General features: G+C 35.6%; 3 protein-coding genes across 5 annotated transcripts; 2 read left to right on the top strand and 1 right to left on the bottom strand.

The window, feature by feature from the left end:
- Positions 1 to 82: 82 nt before the first annotated feature.
- On the top strand, positions 83 to 3,373 carry LOC126377386 (mucosa-associated lymphoid tissue lymphoma translocation protein 1 homolog). Of its 2 annotated transcripts, none has more exons than XM_050025115.1 (6): positions 83 to 314; positions 920 to 1,068; positions 1,468 to 1,657; positions 2,196 to 2,473; positions 2,660 to 2,743; positions 3,205 to 3,373. In XM_050025115.1, exons 1-6 carry the CDS (start codon positions 211 to 213, stop codon positions 3,276 to 3,278), a joined length of 879 nt encoding a protein of 292 aa, XP_049881072.1. In that variant the 5' UTR covers positions 83 to 210; the 3' UTR covers positions 3,279 to 3,373. The 2 variants fall into 2 exon arrangements, with proteins under 2 accessions (XP_049881072.1, XP_049881071.1); XM_050025114.1 differs by having other exon boundaries at positions 85 to 314; positions 728 to 1,068; positions 3,205 to 3,369.
- Positions 3,374 to 3,457: 84 nt separating this feature from the next.
- LOC126377405 (m-AAA protease-interacting protein 1, mitochondrial) lies at positions 3,458 to 5,533 on the bottom strand. The gene is made up of 4 exons (XM_050025140.1): positions 5,098 to 5,533; positions 4,763 to 4,927; positions 4,311 to 4,429; positions 3,458 to 3,678 (listed from the first exon to the last, which is right to left on the bottom strand). The coding sequence occupies exons 1-4, from the start codon at positions 5,404 to 5,406 to the stop codon at positions 3,543 to 3,545; spliced, it is 729 nt and encodes a 242-aa protein (XP_049881097.1). The 5' UTR covers positions 5,407 to 5,533; the 3' UTR covers positions 3,458 to 3,542.
- Positions 5,534 to 5,682: 149 nt separating this feature from the next.
- On the top strand, positions 5,683 to 9,785 carry LOC126377395 (CDK-activating kinase assembly factor MAT1). Of its 2 annotated transcripts, XR_007567848.1 has the most exons (6): positions 5,683 to 5,907; positions 6,108 to 6,404; positions 6,846 to 7,078; positions 7,704 to 7,879; positions 8,238 to 8,426; positions 8,867 to 9,785. XR_007567848.1 is itself a non-coding variant. In XM_050025127.1 (5 exons), exons 1-5 carry the CDS (start codon positions 5,784 to 5,786, stop codon positions 8,335 to 8,337), a joined length of 930 nt encoding a protein of 309 aa, XP_049881084.1. In that variant the 5' UTR covers positions 5,683 to 5,783; the 3' UTR covers positions 8,338 to 9,785. The 2 variants fall into 2 exon arrangements, 1 of the variants encoding a protein (XP_049881084.1); XM_050025127.1 differs by having other exon boundaries at positions 8,238 to 9,785.
- Positions 9,786 to 15,970: the final 6,185 nt, after the last annotated feature.

Below are 15,970 nucleotides of genomic sequence, written 5' to 3'. Positions count from 1 at the left end.
TATCTCATCTACAATCACTTCAAAATTCTTTAATCGGAACGCAGCCATAATATGACAGCATCAGCTGACATTTACAGACCGGTTTTCCCATGTTTTCCTTGTTTTGTTTATTTTCCTTTTGTTTGCCACTGCTACCTGCTACCCTGCCACTTGCGGCTCAACTTTTTATTGTCTGTTCGTAAGCAAGAATTTATAATTTAGGTAATAAAAATGGAACCCTGTCTCTTGCAAGATTTACCATATTTGGAATATAAGGAGGCTGAAGCTCTGCCACTAGAGAGATGTGAAATAATTGCTCGATTAGCCAATTTGAAGTAAGTTTTAGTTAATTTTAAGTTTTTCCTTATTCCTTAAGATTACGCTGAATTACACAAAGAGGAATATATGCGAATACATTATAGGAAACATAATGGAATACTTTACAAACCAATGTAAATCAGGTGTTGAGTACTTATGGCTCATCATAACTGTTCTATTCCGACTCCGCTCATATGACCTAAAATCCGGAGTTGGACTGTATCTAAGGGGGCACTATCGGCACTTTTGTATGGGCCAGGACTTACCAGTTGGTTACCAGTACTATCAGTTCACAGTGCCCCCTTAGTAGGTATACTCAAACTGAAAATCCATCTAGGTATATTTGTTTAAAATCTTATTTTATATACTCTTTGATTGTGAACTGTTTTACTTTACGCAATTATTAAGTTAACATTTCTCTACTTCACAGGATATCTTTCCAGCAGTCAAAGACCCCAGGGAAACTGCTCATTCACGCCCTAGACCGTTCTGGCTTTAGAGTACAACATTATAGAGAATTCCTGACTACAGCTCTCAACACAAAACTAGTCAAAACATATTACAAACCTCATATAAAGTTTGCCATCCTTATAGCAAATGATAGATATTTTCATTTATCCAGGTTGGCAACACCATCTATAGACTGTGCCACATTAGGACACTGTTTGAAAAACTTAGGATTTATTGTAGTTACTATTAAAAATAGCAGGAGCATGGATTTGATGAGTATGTTGGAGAAAACATTTGAATTAATACCAGAAAATTCTTATGGTTAGTTGAAAATTTTACTATGTGTATGTTGTTGCAATGAGATTTAAAATATGCTACTGTGAAATATTACTATAATAAAACACTTCCCATGCAACACGATTACTAATGAAATTACACTTAATCCAAATTATATTATGTGTTGCCATATAATTATTTTAAATTGCTACATTATTATCCATAAAGTAATAAATATGGTGTAATTTCCCTTGATAATGAAGAAGTCAATTGCTAGCAGTGCCACTATTTTGTAAGGCTTTTAGTTTATATTATCTGGTTGACCAATCCTTTGCCTAAGGGATAGGGTACATGAAGCCTATGTGGCTGACATGATAACACAGGGTGTTCAAAGCCTCATTAAAAAATGGAAAAGGTAATAATTAAACATACCTTGTGTTCCAGGTTTCATCTTCTATGCAGGGCATGGTTGTGAGATTTGTAATACAAAATGCATGCTCGGCATAGATTGTCCATCAGAAAACATGAAGGAAGAACATTGTATAACTGAAAATGCCATGTTGAATGCAGTTGTGAAGTGCAAACCCGAGCTTTGTGTGTTAATCATGGATATGTGCTGCATTAACTTGGACAGGTGATAATTGTTGAAAAAGCTATTTTCCAACTTGATTTTTCAACTGGTCAAATCAGTTACATTTACTAAACGTCAAAACTCGAAATTAATTTGGTACTTACTAATTTGTATAAAAAAGCACACTGTGACGTCATAGAAAAACGTGATAATGTCGGTCTTACTATTACGTTTTTCTTTATTAAAATTCATAAATAAGTTAAATGGAAAAAAGGAAATGTTTTTTTCGTTAGTTTTAGAACTCTTCATTTAGTAATCAGAATTTCATAATTTATCTTTAACCTAGTACACAACCCAAATGAAGGTTACTAGTTAATAGAGTGTCATTTTTGAATTATTAAAACTGGTAAGGTGCTTTAACTCTTGCCATTAAAAAAGTAGGTATAAAAGTCTTTGATACTTGACTGAAGACTATAATTTCTTAATGAAAACACTTACCTCTATTAAGATAGAGATAGCGAAAGATAGATAAAATCTTTATTTTTTAAAACAATGGTAGAAAGCGTCCTTGTCGAAAATATCCTTTATTCTTCCTTTACAGGATAACAAATCCAGAGATCTACACCTCCATTCTGTATACACAGCCTACGAATATACATAGAAACCTTCTCATCGCGTACGCAACTCAACCTTCCGCGGCTGCGTACGAACTTGTCGAAATAGAGTGCTCTATGACCATAGACAATGACGTCACCTATGAAATGAAGACTGGAGACACTGACAGAATAGTTCCTAATGCTAGTCAGTATGTAAACGCACTATGTAATAGATTAGAAGATGACCTAGATGTTAGCACTCTATTGGATAAAGTTCATGCAGGTACTATTATAATTTACTGCGTTTGGGAAGCTAAGGCACTAACTGTAAAATTGCACTTAAATAACTCATTGGTGCAAGTTCCGTGAGAAGCAAGCCGGCTACATACAGGTCTACAATGACCCTTATTTTGTTGAATGTTGTTTTTCTTGTATCAGTAGGAAAATTAATAGTATTTTCTTCTTTCAGATGTAGAGAAATCCATGAAGAAACAAAGGCCTATAAAAGTGCAGTGTGGTACTGATAAGAGATCTCTCTATGACCCGGCCACAGGTTTGTGTTATAATTACATTATTTTAGTTATTAACATGTTCACTGTATTATTTTACAAAAACACATTAGAATTATGTACATAGACATGCTATGGCAAGAAAATAATAATCTGAAAATGGGGCACTAGGGAATGGCCCATGGGCCATGAATGACTGTTTCAAATTTATTGCTTCCTATGTGGTTCATATACAGTGAACGTATTAATTTATGATTATGAACATTGATCTACCTAGCATTCTTTTCTGGAGCCTAGGCTACTTTGGTATACCGCCTTAGAATACAAAACGAAGACTAAGATAAAACCTGTTTTAAAACATAGCTCGCGCCACGAAATATGTTCCGCGGCTCTAGTGTCGCAGATTCTTGCCAATTACAATTCCCTTACAAACTGTGGACTTCTTTCGTGGCGCGGGTTACATTTTATCAACAAGGTAGTAAAATGTTATTTTTTATTGTTTCAGGTGACGCCGGATCAATTTTGAATAAGCTTAAAGATGTCGAAAAAGACTGGAAAGAATTTTATAACGCTTTTTAATCTAAGTACAGTTTCCTACATTAATAAAGCCAATCATTGTAAAGTAAATAATCGCTTATAAAGCAAGACATATTTTTTCAACTTAAGTTTATAGAATAATAAAATGCCAATAATGTTAACAATTATATCCATAAATTTAATTTATGGTGCTAATAAGAATTATAAAAATTAAAAACATATTTCTATGAACAATTACAACTGCATTTTATTTTTATTTTTACAACGGACTGACTTTTGACTTTTGCAACAGACAAGTTTGGGGTATCATTTTTTCATAAGCGTATGTGGCTGGAAGTGGTTGACGATGTTCACCCACCAGCTGTCTTCGACTCCTTTGGTAAATTCACGAATGAATCTGTAGTTCAAGATGAAGATTTTGTCTTGGTACTCTGGTTGAACACTGAAACAAGAGACAGGATTTTGTACAGTACTTATTTTAACGTTTTAGCGCAGATTTTAACGTCTTGATGAGATTGATGGATTAATTAGGAGAGATTATAAACAAACTTATGTAATCTTTCTCATAGGCACAGAAATTGAGTACCTACACAATTATTTTGCAAATTAAACATTAAGTATAGTGAAATATCACCATGAAATTATTATTCTTTCATAGTTAAAGAAATTAACACATTCACTGTGTATGAACCACATATGAGGTAATCAATCTAAACTCATATGTGCATGTCCCACATGTGGGGCACTAGGGAAAATTGGAAAATCCCATGGGGGATTTTTTGAGATTGTTTTATTCTTGCCATAGTGTCTATGTTATGTACATAAATTCCAATGTGTATGTAGAAAAATAACATTACACATGTGGGGACAATCTCTAATATTCAGTTACACAGTGATTACTGAATATGTTAAAATAGAGTGGTTATCAACAGCTGTAATTTATTCTTGCCAGTGCCAAAAACTACTTATAACAACTCTGGTACCTAAACTATGTTAAATTCTATTCTACCCTCATATGTCTCTCGAGATATATTTTGACGTAGATATGTCATGTTATCACAAAAGTACTCATACCCTAATGAGATGGGGGGCATATCTCCCGTCTCCTGCATCTGTTTGAGCCCCTTCATGACATGGTAGCACATCGTGATCTCCACCCAACGCTTGTCTGCATCGTCAAACATTACTCCCACCTGGAAAATTTGTCATAAGTAAACATGTGGACTATAAACATTTGAGTAACTGTTGCTTTACAGGCAAGATATTATTTTTTAATATGTATTGTTGAGTGTAAATTTTGCCAAATTTATTACATTGGTCACACTTAACAGTATTGACAGTCAAAATGATACTTGTTTTAAGCGATATTAAACGTGACACTGGCAGAATTGTGATCACACAAAAGCCATTCATCAAGAATTTAATTGAATTTAAGCGATATTTGAAACTGCAAAAATGTTTCTTAAAAGAAGTAGTTCTTCAAACATCAATACTCGAAATATCACTAGGAAAAATACTTTCTATACCTGATAAGGGAAGGCATAGAATATGTCGTCTTTTTCGACAGCAAGCATCTGTCTCTGGGACATGGATAGTTTAGAGACTGCTTGCTTCAGGGCTGTGATGGCATCCTTTTCTACTAGTCCTTCCAGTGCTTTGAAGTCGCTCCTTTGTAGGGCATCTGAAACAACCTGACCGGAGATTATAGCCCAATTTGCCAACAGACCTACAGTAAATTAACTATATACATCCATATTATATTATTGCAGGTTACTTTATCACAAATAATCGATTTTGATGATGTTTGAATAAAAAATAAAGATAAAAAGGATATATTATCTATGTCAAGCGATGATTATACCTGAACTGCATGTTTGGAAGCCTCAATGAACTCTGCTAAACTGAACTCTTGTTCAAAGTACGGTCTTATGATGAAGTTAGCGAACATCCAGTTCTTGATGAATTTGATGAATGATGGCCACACGATCGGCGGGAACTCCATTAGCTGTGGCAACTTTCTGCTTTCCACTCGTTCCTCGCAATAATTCCGAAATTGTATAACAGGACATTGTGAGGTTATAGGAATCTGTTTTGGTAAACATTTATATGTAACTCTGTCACATAGTCTAAAAGTCTGTCGCGCTAAGACTTGCCTTAAAGCTAAATTCATATTTCACTAACACTTTCTACGAAAATAGTCACTATAATGATAGAAAATGATACGAAAAACATGAAATAACTTTCCTCGCAAATATACAAAAAAAAATCTGTCAGTTGCAGTTTTTGCCTATTCCACTTAGAGATAGCCAGCTAGAAAACGATACCATATGCGGTATAGCGCTGTCTCTGTCGTATTTAACATTAATTTTATTTACTTGAAATTAAGAGCAGTAGCAGCAGCTGTCAGCAAAAAAAAGTATTTTTTTGCATCTGTGGACCGTGGGCCGGTTGTTTCAGTCAGCGGTTTGTGTTAATTTTTTGAGAAACAAATGTTTTTTGAATAATTTGTCGCTACAAACTCTGATAATCTTTACAAAAAGCTTCACCATGGATGACCAAGCATGCCCCCGCTGTAAAACCACGAAATATAGAAATCCCTCTTTAAAGTTGATGGTAAACGTGTGCGGTCATGCCTTGTGTGAAAGTTGTGTCGATTTGCTGTTTTTAAAAGGTAAACAATATCATTCTTTTTATTTAAAGTGCCATATAAAATTATTTTATTGTAGAAGCGAGTATATATGATGTCTACGATTACGTACGTAATACCTGTAATATATTAACCTAGTATTAAATAGCATTACTTTTTGTTTAGTGTTATTAATAATTTTACAGTGAACATGGGAAATTAAAGTGGGCTTACATTTATTTCAGGATCGGGATCATGCCCAGAATGTAATGTGCCTCTTCGGAGGAGCAACTTCAGAGTCCAATTATTCGAAGATGCTATGGTAGAGAAGGAAATAGACATACGGAAGCGTGTTCTTAAAGATTACAATAAAAAGGAGGAAGACTTTGCCACGTTACGAGAATACAATGACTATTTAGAAGAAATTGAAACTATAATATATAATCTGACGAATAATATTGATATAGTTGGCACTAATAAGAGGATTGAACAGTATAAGAAGGAAAATAAAGAATTGATACAGAAGAATAAGGTTAAAATAGGTAAATATAACTTGACTTATTTGAAATATTTACTTAAATATTAAATAGGAATGCTATGAGTCCTTATTTTACTTACTATTTATTTCTTAGGGGAACTTATGGCATTATTTACACAGTGACGTGGGGTTCCCGGGAATTTTCCCACTTTGGGAACATTCCTGGCATTGAAAAGGAAAATATATGTAAAAATAGTAGTATATGTAATATGTAATAATAGAGCTTTATTACCCTAAACTTAAGATAAGACTAGAGAACCTACAAGAAAGAACAATTTGAAAAAGAAAAGCAGCCAGTGTCCTTACTATTTATAGTTTTACAACTGGAGCATTCCCACTTTACACAAAAGTAAAGGCCAATTACAAGCTACCACAAATAATTATAAAACATACATTAAAACAGCCTCATGCATTTTAATAAATCAGCACTTATTTTCTCTTACAGGAAGAGAAGAATTAGAGTTAGAAGAGATACTAGAGATAGAGAAGCAGATGGAAGACCTAAGAAGATCAGAAGCAGCCCGTATAGAGCAGGAAGCTAAGAAGCAAAAGATTCGGGAGAAGGAAGCGTTGATTGATGAGTTAATGTTTGCTGAGGGTGATGCCAAAGATATACTGACCACATTTGCTCAAAACATTGCCAACAAACAAGAAGAAGCTTTGCCTGTTGTGCCGAAGGTATACCTACTACTTTGTTTAAAATTTGCTGAAGAAATAGGTATGATAATTGAGTTAAGATTTTGTATAAATTGGTTTATTAACCTCTCATATGCCGAGATACCAGACACAATAGATTTTACATTGTGTCTGGTCGAGATCCGCGTTCCGGCGTTTAAGGGGTTAATCGGGAGTGGAAAATAAACGCAGTGTTTCGTCATTCACTCAATCTTGGTAATCTATCAATAAAAATAATATTGGCGTCAGTTACTAGCGACATCTGTTAGATTGTTTGGTTATTATGTTACATTTTCAAATATCTTGAAAAAGTAATTGGTCCCTAAAACACTGACAGTGACTTTAGCAAAAGTTACATATTTTTATTATGTGTGTTTTTTTAGTTGTGGCATTTTATGCAAAGTATTAACTATTATGTTAATTTTGGTGACTTTAACACTAACCTTCTATTATTTATTTTGTCCCTACTGTCCTAATACCAGTAAAACATAAAAAAAATAATGTCCTAATAGGTACTGATCAAAAGGTTCCTCTTTCTGTTTCTGTAGGTACTACTAAAATTCCTATTATTTTAAAGAACTACAGATATTATATCTTAACTTTTTTTAACTTATGCTTTACATTTCAGGTGACACAGTTCTCAACGGGCGTGAAGTTCACGCGAGGCAGCAACCATACAATGTTACCGGTCATTGAAGAGGGCCCATTGTACAAGTATGAGCCACCGGTTGTACCGGACTGGATAGGACCAGACCCACCCACTCTGGATGATATTGTTAACAATGGGTATTTGCAGCATGTCAGGTTAGTACTTCAGCGATATTATTTGAAATGACTAAGAATCACAACAAGTCTATTGAATGGAATTTTAAAGTATGTGAAAGAATATTATTTTTATTTTTATATCTCCCATATTCCAATTGGGGTAGTCGTACGTACATTTATTGCAAGATGAACTAAGTACCCACGCTTCACCGAGCTTTCTATTAGACCAATGTAATAAATAGGTGGTGACTGGTGGGCCGTATCGTGGTCTATAACACCCGAGCTAACTGTGTTAGTGAATACAGTCCAGTAACAGGATGCGAACTGGCGCTTACCGTTTGAGAACCACAGGCCCACAGTGACTTTACTGACAGCGTTATTATTATTACCTTTACAGAACAGAGACAGAAACAGAGAAAGCGGGTGGTTACTCAGCCACTCTGCCGTGCCTGCGCGCCCTGCAAGACGCACTCGCTGGCCTCTACCACGCCAGCTGACGAAAACCACCAAAAGTGGTGGAAACCGTCATCATATTAGACTAACAGCACTAACACTGTCAAGTTGTCACCATTACTACTTCGTACAAGGGTCGTTCTTCTTTTTTATCGACAATAAAAAGACATTTTCTCGATTTATCGGATTTAACATCTTTAAAATTATAACGGCAATAAATATTTTAAAACATCATATAAAGATGTGTCTGTAGAGGACTATTTAGTGGTTCTCTTTATCTTGGTAACATACTTTTCTTTGCAGGCGCATTCCAAAAAATATTGTGACAGAGTGGCCCTTTTCATCGGAGACAGCATTTCAATTTACCACTCTGTCACAGAATTTTGTGAAAAACGATCAAGCTACGTTAATAACTAATTGAGGAACCGATTAGTATTTTGCTTGTATTTTGAGTATAATAAGATAACTATATTTTTGGACAATCAAAACATGAAATAAAATTCTAAAACATAACTTATCAGAAGCAGAACGAAGGACAGATCATTGTCGATAAAAAAGAAGAACGACCCACAAAACCACGCCAAAAAATTAAAAATAATATGTAATTGCTATGGAACTGAATAAGTGTAAAAAAAAATGTAATAAATAGTGGTGTTCTGAGTTTCGATTTTTGAATTAAGTGTAAAATGAAGATGACATTCAAAATAATCAAGGAGTTGTTTCGGTCTAATATTTGATCTGTACGCAGATTCTGCATAGAATTATTATAACTTGTAAATTAGTTTCATTTAAATCCGTCGACTTCTTTAGTTTATCCTTAGACTTGGTTTTGTAATAACAATGAAAACCGTTAGATGTCTAGAACTGATTGGCTGAGAGTTTCGCTTAAGAAATTAGGAGTTTCATCTTTTCATGTATTTTGAAAGTAATCTTCATTACTTACTACTGTATTGTGTTACAGTGTAATAAAATTTGAAGTTGCATGATAAAATTAGTTACATTAAATAATAATGAAACATATCCAGTTGATTGTTATCATTGTTTCGAATTGTTTTTGTTCTAGAAACAAAATAGGCAGCATTTAATTGTTCATTTATACTGTCTTGTTTTCTTTTTACGGGTACCTCTAATTATTTAAACAGTTTTTTTGTCCAAAATAGTGTTCGTGAATGATTTCACGAGTATGTTGTGATAAATTTCCCATGTGATGGCATTTTGTTACTGTTCTGTTTGTTTTCTTATTTTTGTAAATATAATAGTAAGATGTGTTTTAAACTAAGCTAGAAATATGTGTCTATTTGTTACATTTTATGGCATGTAAGAGTCTTGAAGTAGTGAAAAGTATTTACTATGTTTAGGTGAAAAACTTTGTCTCGTGATAACTACTGCCTGTATTATATTTCTGGTTTATTTATAAATAACTTATTATTGAAATAGAATTAATTACAACGAAGTTCGATGTTCGTCTAAAAAATAAAAGTGTTGAAGTGGCCATTTTTCTTTTCCTTATTTAAAGCGCCATCTAACGGACTTGTTTCCAAGTAAAGTTGTTAGATTGCGTAATAATGTTTACAGATGTCGGTAAGCTAAATCTGGCGGGAAAAGTATAATAATTAATATTTTTTTAAGAAAATAAAAGTCGAATAAGAGAACCGGCTCTGAAGCATTGAACAAATAGTAGCATTAAAAGCTTTGGGCATAGAATAAGGAATAATGCTACGATAGACGGGCAACTCAAACACCTCGGTCTTACTTTATTTCAATCGTATGGGCGTCAGGCGTCACACACACAGATGCACTTGTAAGATAACGTCAATGTCAATGTGTAGTATTTATGTAAAACGAGGTGGTTTGTATGAAGTGTCCGGGGTGAGACAGTGTTACCACCAACAAGAGAAAACAAAAAGCTACTTATTCAAAAGTTTGTAGGACATCATAATTTTGGCTATCAAAACGTATTTAAACTAGAAAAGTTTTATCTGAAAAGCCGTTAAACGAAAGCAAAATAAATACCGCGCTTCGTCGTCCATCTTCGGGTACAAACGAGCATTTAAGCAAATATTGTTCGAGCGATAACACATAAAGCGCCGACCGAGGCACTAAACTATGACAAATAATGCACCTCTACAAACTTAGAGCATTAAGTGCCCATTGCTTGTGGGAAATTATGATTATTAACTATTGTGACTGAACTAAACTACTTTGTCGTTGGTAGTTAGTCAAGAGGGTAGGTCACGTGAAGCATACTGGGTACAGTTGGGTGGCACAGGCGCTTATTATGATTGAAATACGTACCTATTTTGCTGTTGTATGTAGGTCTTCTTATCGTGTGGGTTGTGAGGTAGAATACCAATCTCGTCAACCCTGGTGTCAGGGTTATTACTGAGCTGCCAAAGGCCCCTGGCATGGCTCATGTAACGACTACATACTTACATCAGTAAGTAGTAACCGGGACCAACGGCTTAACGTGCCTTCCGAAGCACGGATCATTTTACTTTCGGACAATCAGGTGATCAGCCTGTAATGTCCTAGCCAAACTAGGGATCACAAAGTGATTTTTGTGATGTGTCCCCACCGGGATTCGTACCCGGGGCCTCCGGATTAAGCCGAACGCTCAACCACTGGACCACGGAGACCGTTTGTATGTAGGTAATAGATACATACAATGTTCCTTCTAAGTACAATGAACTGCGTTCAGCAGCTTATGGTCCCACAATTTTCCATAGGGTAGTTTCCAACTAGTCAAATCAGTTACTTTTTACTGAACGTCAAAACACGAAATTACTATGGAATTTGGATGAAAACGCATGTGACGTCATAGAAATACGTGATAAAATGTCGGACTTACTATTACGTTTTTCTTGATTAAAATTCATAAATAAGTTAAATAGAAAAAAGTAAGTATATTTAAGTATAAGCCATTTTATCCTTTAAATAAAATATATCGGAAACAGTTTCTACAATTATGACACAAACGGAGAAATCGGAAAATACCTACTTCCTACTACTAAGTCTACCTCTACTAAGTAAGAAAAAAGCCCCGCAGGGTTCAATGAGAGACTTTCCAGGCAACTTTCAACAATATAGATGGCGTATACATAATATGATCCAAATAACAAGCAACAATTATAATATATGCCTCTGCTATTAGATTATTTTTGAATAATTTATCTTTTGGGGAACGTAGCCTGGAAGAAGCCTGTTGATAAATAAACGTAAAGCACGTGATATGCGATATGTTACGTGGGCTGCTTGTCGCTACACTACCTACCGGGCTCGGGTTAGCGATAGAGACTGCAATAAAAAGGTTTGATGCCAAGCAGACAAACTCAAATAAAAACTCCCTTAGTAAAAAACATTTTTGACATAAATGCAAAGAACTCTGGCTGATTTCATCTAAAAAATATTTTTAAAGCCATTAGATATTTTTTTAAATATTTTTTTTTATAACCTAATGGCATTTTCAAAATTTTTCGTCGTGGTGCCAGTTGCAATGTCACCAGACATTTAATTTACATTCAATCTTTTTAAATAAAGTTTTACATAATATCTACTTACGTATTTTTTAAATTTCTTTCCTCGCGCGCAAATTATACGATCAGCTGTTTATTAAAAAGAAAAAGGTTTTATTGTTTTAATTTTGCCGCGCTAAGCAAAGGCTGGCTAGTTAGCGTCCGTTTGTCCGCTCAGTGCAGTGCCGGCAATAAAGTGCAGAGAATATGATAGGACAATAGAGTGGGGCGCTATCTCCGGACACCGGACACTATTATCCGGACCGTAGCGAACCGTACGACGATAACCGGGCGGCGACGGTAATAAGAAGTCAATATTAGCGTGCTGGGCGGGCGGATTTGAACCGGCTGCAGTAACGTGGAGAATGCTTCTGGTTTTAGTTATTTTATTCCCCAGTGACATTGTGTCTTGTAAATTCATCAAAAATCAATATTGGAACTTGGAAAATCGGTAATCGTACGTTTACGATATCAATGTCGTGCTTCAATGACGAATGGGATTGCTACTAGCCCATACGCCTCCACCAATGGGCAGTGAAGTATACCGCGGTTTACAAGTCCGATTTTTTACAGAAACGACTGCCTGTCTGAGCTTTCAACCCGCGAAGGGAATAGCAGCCCAATGCAGATTAGGTCACAATACCTCCGAAACGCTTTTCTCGGGAACGTGGGATTCCTCACAATGTGATCCTTCACTGCTGAGCACGTGATAATAATTTATGAGCGAAACATGAATTCGAAAACAAATTCGAAAATCATTGGTTTAGGCCAGTGCTGCGATTCGAAACGTGTACAGTTAACCTCACAGAGTCAAGCGTACTTCCAACTGGCCGCATTGGTACGAAGCTGAGAAAATGGAACGAATCACTTTCCTTACGAAATTCAAAACAACCCCTCCATACCGATGTACCACAACGCCCGCCGGCGGCTCCCCGATAACACGCCAGGTTTACACAGTACCAATTAGACCGCCCCGCGGCGCAACGCGAGACAACGCTGTTTTCTCATGCTAATTGCCCGTCCGTACCGCCGTTTGGCGTGCACATATCCAGTAGAAGGATGCTAAAAATTGAGATGTTTTCATAATACAGCTGCTAAATTTTGATATGTTACGGTTGTGGAACACCCATGCCGCATTTCAATTCTACAATACAAAGCATAGTTATGCAAACCTTTATAAAGAAAAAGAATAAAGAAGTGAAAGGAGACGTTGTAATGAAGAGGAGAGAGAGTTGAGAAAGTTTAATCAATTTATACCCCCCGTCCCTATACGATTCTTTATATCCATCTGGGGACTTCCTTCTTCTATTGTGTGGGTAGTGAGGTCTGCCATGTTAGGTTATTATTGAGCCGCCAAATATCCCTGACGTCCCTCATGTAATGACTTACATCAGTAAGTAATAACCGGGACCAACAGCTTAATGTGGCTTCCGAAGCACGGATCATCTTACTTTCGGACAGTTGGGTGATCATTCTGCAATGTCCTAACCAACCTAGGGATCGTATCAAAAAAAAACTTTTTTTGTGGTATTTCCCTCCGGGATCCGAACCTGGTACCTCCGAATCGAGGCCGTGATGATGTACCTATGTATTATGTGGACAAGACATTGTAGGCCAAGGACCATACGAACGTGTGAACAAGCGGATAGTACTGTAGTCAATTGTAGACAGAGCAATTGAAGTAAAGACGAATCCAATTGTTTAACACCATTATATCATTAGTCAGACACTGGAGAAATATCTCAGTAGTTACGTCAGCTCGTAACGAGGAATCATGAGGATGTTGCCATTGTTTGATTAAAAAAAATAAGATTTGTTGTGACATATCCATTCCACCTAAATGTAGGTGTAGACCGCAAAGAAAGCTTACTGATGACTAGGCATTTTGCTCAGTGTAGATTTGCCGCAAATGACATTAACTACTTGACCGGACTAATTGGAAGTGCTTTCACCCGTTTTGATGACCTGTCAGTATGGCCTTATGATCTTTGCGTGTCGTATATAGAGCAAAGGACAAAAGTAGGCCGCATTATAAATTACCATCAGGGGCCTATTTCATAAAACTTACAATAATAAATTATAACGATAAAATATTAATAAAATAGATAAAATATTACGAAACTCTCAAATAGGTATGTAATGTACTTAATTTCAAGATCGTAGACGCATTTCTGGCATTGTTGTGACCTTGTACGCGAAAAACCAGATCCTGTAACCAGAAATAACCGAAAGCAAATCGATATCCATCAGCTTCCATCATTCAGTCATATGAGATGTTTGAAACAATAACCGTTTCCCGCCATATAGGCAGCCATATTGGATCGGGTTCGTTCAGACAATAGCCGTTGCGAGCACAATGCCTTGTAAATGGATATCGAATGGTGCACATGCTAATTTGCCAAGTGATTTGAGTAACAGTGAGTGTAGATCAATGGGCCACCAAGTATGAGGGGAGGTGCTTTTTATTTTTAATTATTATTGGTAGTGAAGTTGTACTTGTACTGCCAAGATGGCGGCCGTAATATTGGACTATAAAAATGGCTCAAAAAAAGAAAATCTTTTTAAAAGTGATGCTGCGTGGTGGAGTATACTCAATACACTCCCCCATTTCACAGGGAGGAGTTTTGTAACCAGTAGTGAAGCGATAGAGGCTGTTCACCAGTTATATTTTTCTTCAAAAATGTAATAACCAATACAGAAAGCTACAGGTTACAAAACACGCGAACAGAAACGACGCCTTTAGTAGTTTTATACTTTTTAAATAAAATTGTTCAGGTATTGAGCAATTGGATATCCGTAAAGATAGAAGCGATGTACAGATTTTGAAATAAAATAGTGTTGTTTAATTGAAATATCGGCTTAATAATAACCCTGATACCAGGGTTGATGAGGTTGGTAATGCACCTCACAACCCACACGATAGAAGAAGATTGAAATATCGGGAGGTACAGATATATCTGAATTGAGAATAAGAATAACAAACATATTTTTTAATAAAGAAATACTCACAGTGAAACACCCTTAAAAACTAAAAACAAAAACTAAGTAGGTATTTTTAAGTTTCCTAAAATCAATGTAATTATTGTTGAACTATAAAGTACCTTTTCTCTTTCGTCAGTACCTAGGTATCTATTATACATGCATAATTTTACGCGGTTTCATATTTAAATTTAAAAATATATAGCTCTTTTACGATTACCTACTCGACTAGTTTTCTACAGAACTCTACGGTCCCCAATCGAGATTGCATGTGTTGTATCTATTTGTGTAGATTTCATCGACAAATTCGAAAAAAGAATACAGTCAGCCATTATTTTTTAAACAGCCAGTGTGTAGACAACAGCTCATCATCAGATCTCATCACTCAACACGCATATATATCTTTATAAACGCTTGAACCCTCTGTTACTACTTCATTTGTTTACCTGTATAGCTTACAACTAATTTATGATTGTAATAAAATTTGCGCCGAAAGTTAAACTCTTGACTGGTTAATGGGTTAGTCTACTTCTATTATTATATACGTACAGTCCGTTTTTGTATGATTTATTTGTTTCGCGAAAAACAGATTGTTCGTTCAGAGAAATAAAACCATCAGATAGGACTCAGCACCTACAATATTTTAGTTATTAATATTAATTTTTTTCTTGGTCGTAACATCTCCATCAACCCGCAGTGGAGCAGCGTGGTGGAGTATGCTCCATACCCCCTCCGGTTGACTGAGGGGAGGCCTGTGCCAGCAGTGGGAAGTATACAGTAGAGGCTATTTAATATTATGTTCTTACGTAAGTATATTTATCTTGCTTTCTTCTTCATATACCTATTTTATTTCATTTGTCTTGCTTGAATGACCTTTAAAAAAATCATTGTCTGTAAACCAATCTTACATTTACAATTCCGAAAAGTTACAAAAACTTTTTACTTTTGCACAGTCGAGTAGAGAGATTTCTAATTTGCTGCATCAGTGCTTAAAATAATAAAATCGCTGTACTTAGACGTTATAAAACTATCTCAATAGACTCATACATTTAACTCGTGTGTGCAAACTTAGAAAAACTATTACAAAGATATCTTTCTGTTTATTAAACTAAAAACGTACCTTGTAGCAATAGAGTTAAGAGCGGAGAGATACGAAGGGGGAGGAAAGAGGAATAAGTGATTCAGA

Source organism: Pectinophora gossypiella, chromosome 23 (assembly GCF_024362695.1).
Source record: "Pectinophora gossypiella chromosome 23, ilPecGoss1.1, whole genome shotgun sequence".
NCBI classification, from domain to species: domain Eukaryota; kingdom Metazoa; phylum Arthropoda; class Insecta; order Lepidoptera; family Gelechiidae; genus Pectinophora; species Pectinophora gossypiella.
This window is presented reverse-complemented; position numbering and strand designations above follow the sequence as displayed.

Excerpts from the sequence above, each read along its gene's own strand:
- LOC126377386 (XM_050025114.1), top strand. The coding sequence starts at position 211 with ATGGAACCCTGTCTCTTGCAAGATTTACCATATTTGGAATATAAGGAG. Across the intron at positions 1,658-2,195 it reads TGCTGCATTAACTTGGACAG|GATAACAAATCCAGAGATCT; the intron begins GTGATAATTGTT and ends CTTCCTTTACAG. Across the intron at positions 2,744-3,204 it reads TCTCTATGACCCGGCCACAG|GTGACGCCGGATCAATTTTG; the intron begins GTTTGTGTTATA and ends TTATTGTTTCAG.
- LOC126377395 (XM_050025127.1), top strand. The coding sequence starts at position 5,784 with ATGGATGACCAAGCATGCCCCCGCTGTAAAACCACGAAATATAGAAAT. Across the intron at positions 7,079-7,703 it reads CTTTGCCTGTTGTGCCGAAG|GTGACACAGTTCTCAACGGG; the intron begins GTATACCTACTA and ends TTTACATTTCAG. Across the intron at positions 7,880-8,237 it reads GGGTATTTGCAGCATGTCAG|AACAGAGACAGAAACAGAGA; the intron begins GTTAGTACTTCA and ends TTACCTTTACAG.
- LOC126377405 (XM_050025140.1), bottom strand. The coding sequence starts at position 5,406 with ATGAATTTAGCTTTAAGGCAAGTCTTAGCGCGACAGACTTTTAGACTA. Across the intron at positions 4,430-4,762 it reads TCTATGCCTTCCCTTATCAG|GTGGGAGTAATGTTTGACGA; the intron begins GTATAGAAAGTA and ends CAAATTTTCCAG. Across the intron at positions 3,679-4,310 it reads ATGCCCCCCATCTCATTAGG|TGTTCAACCAGAGTACCAAG; the intron begins GTATGAGTACTT and ends CTCTTGTTTCAG.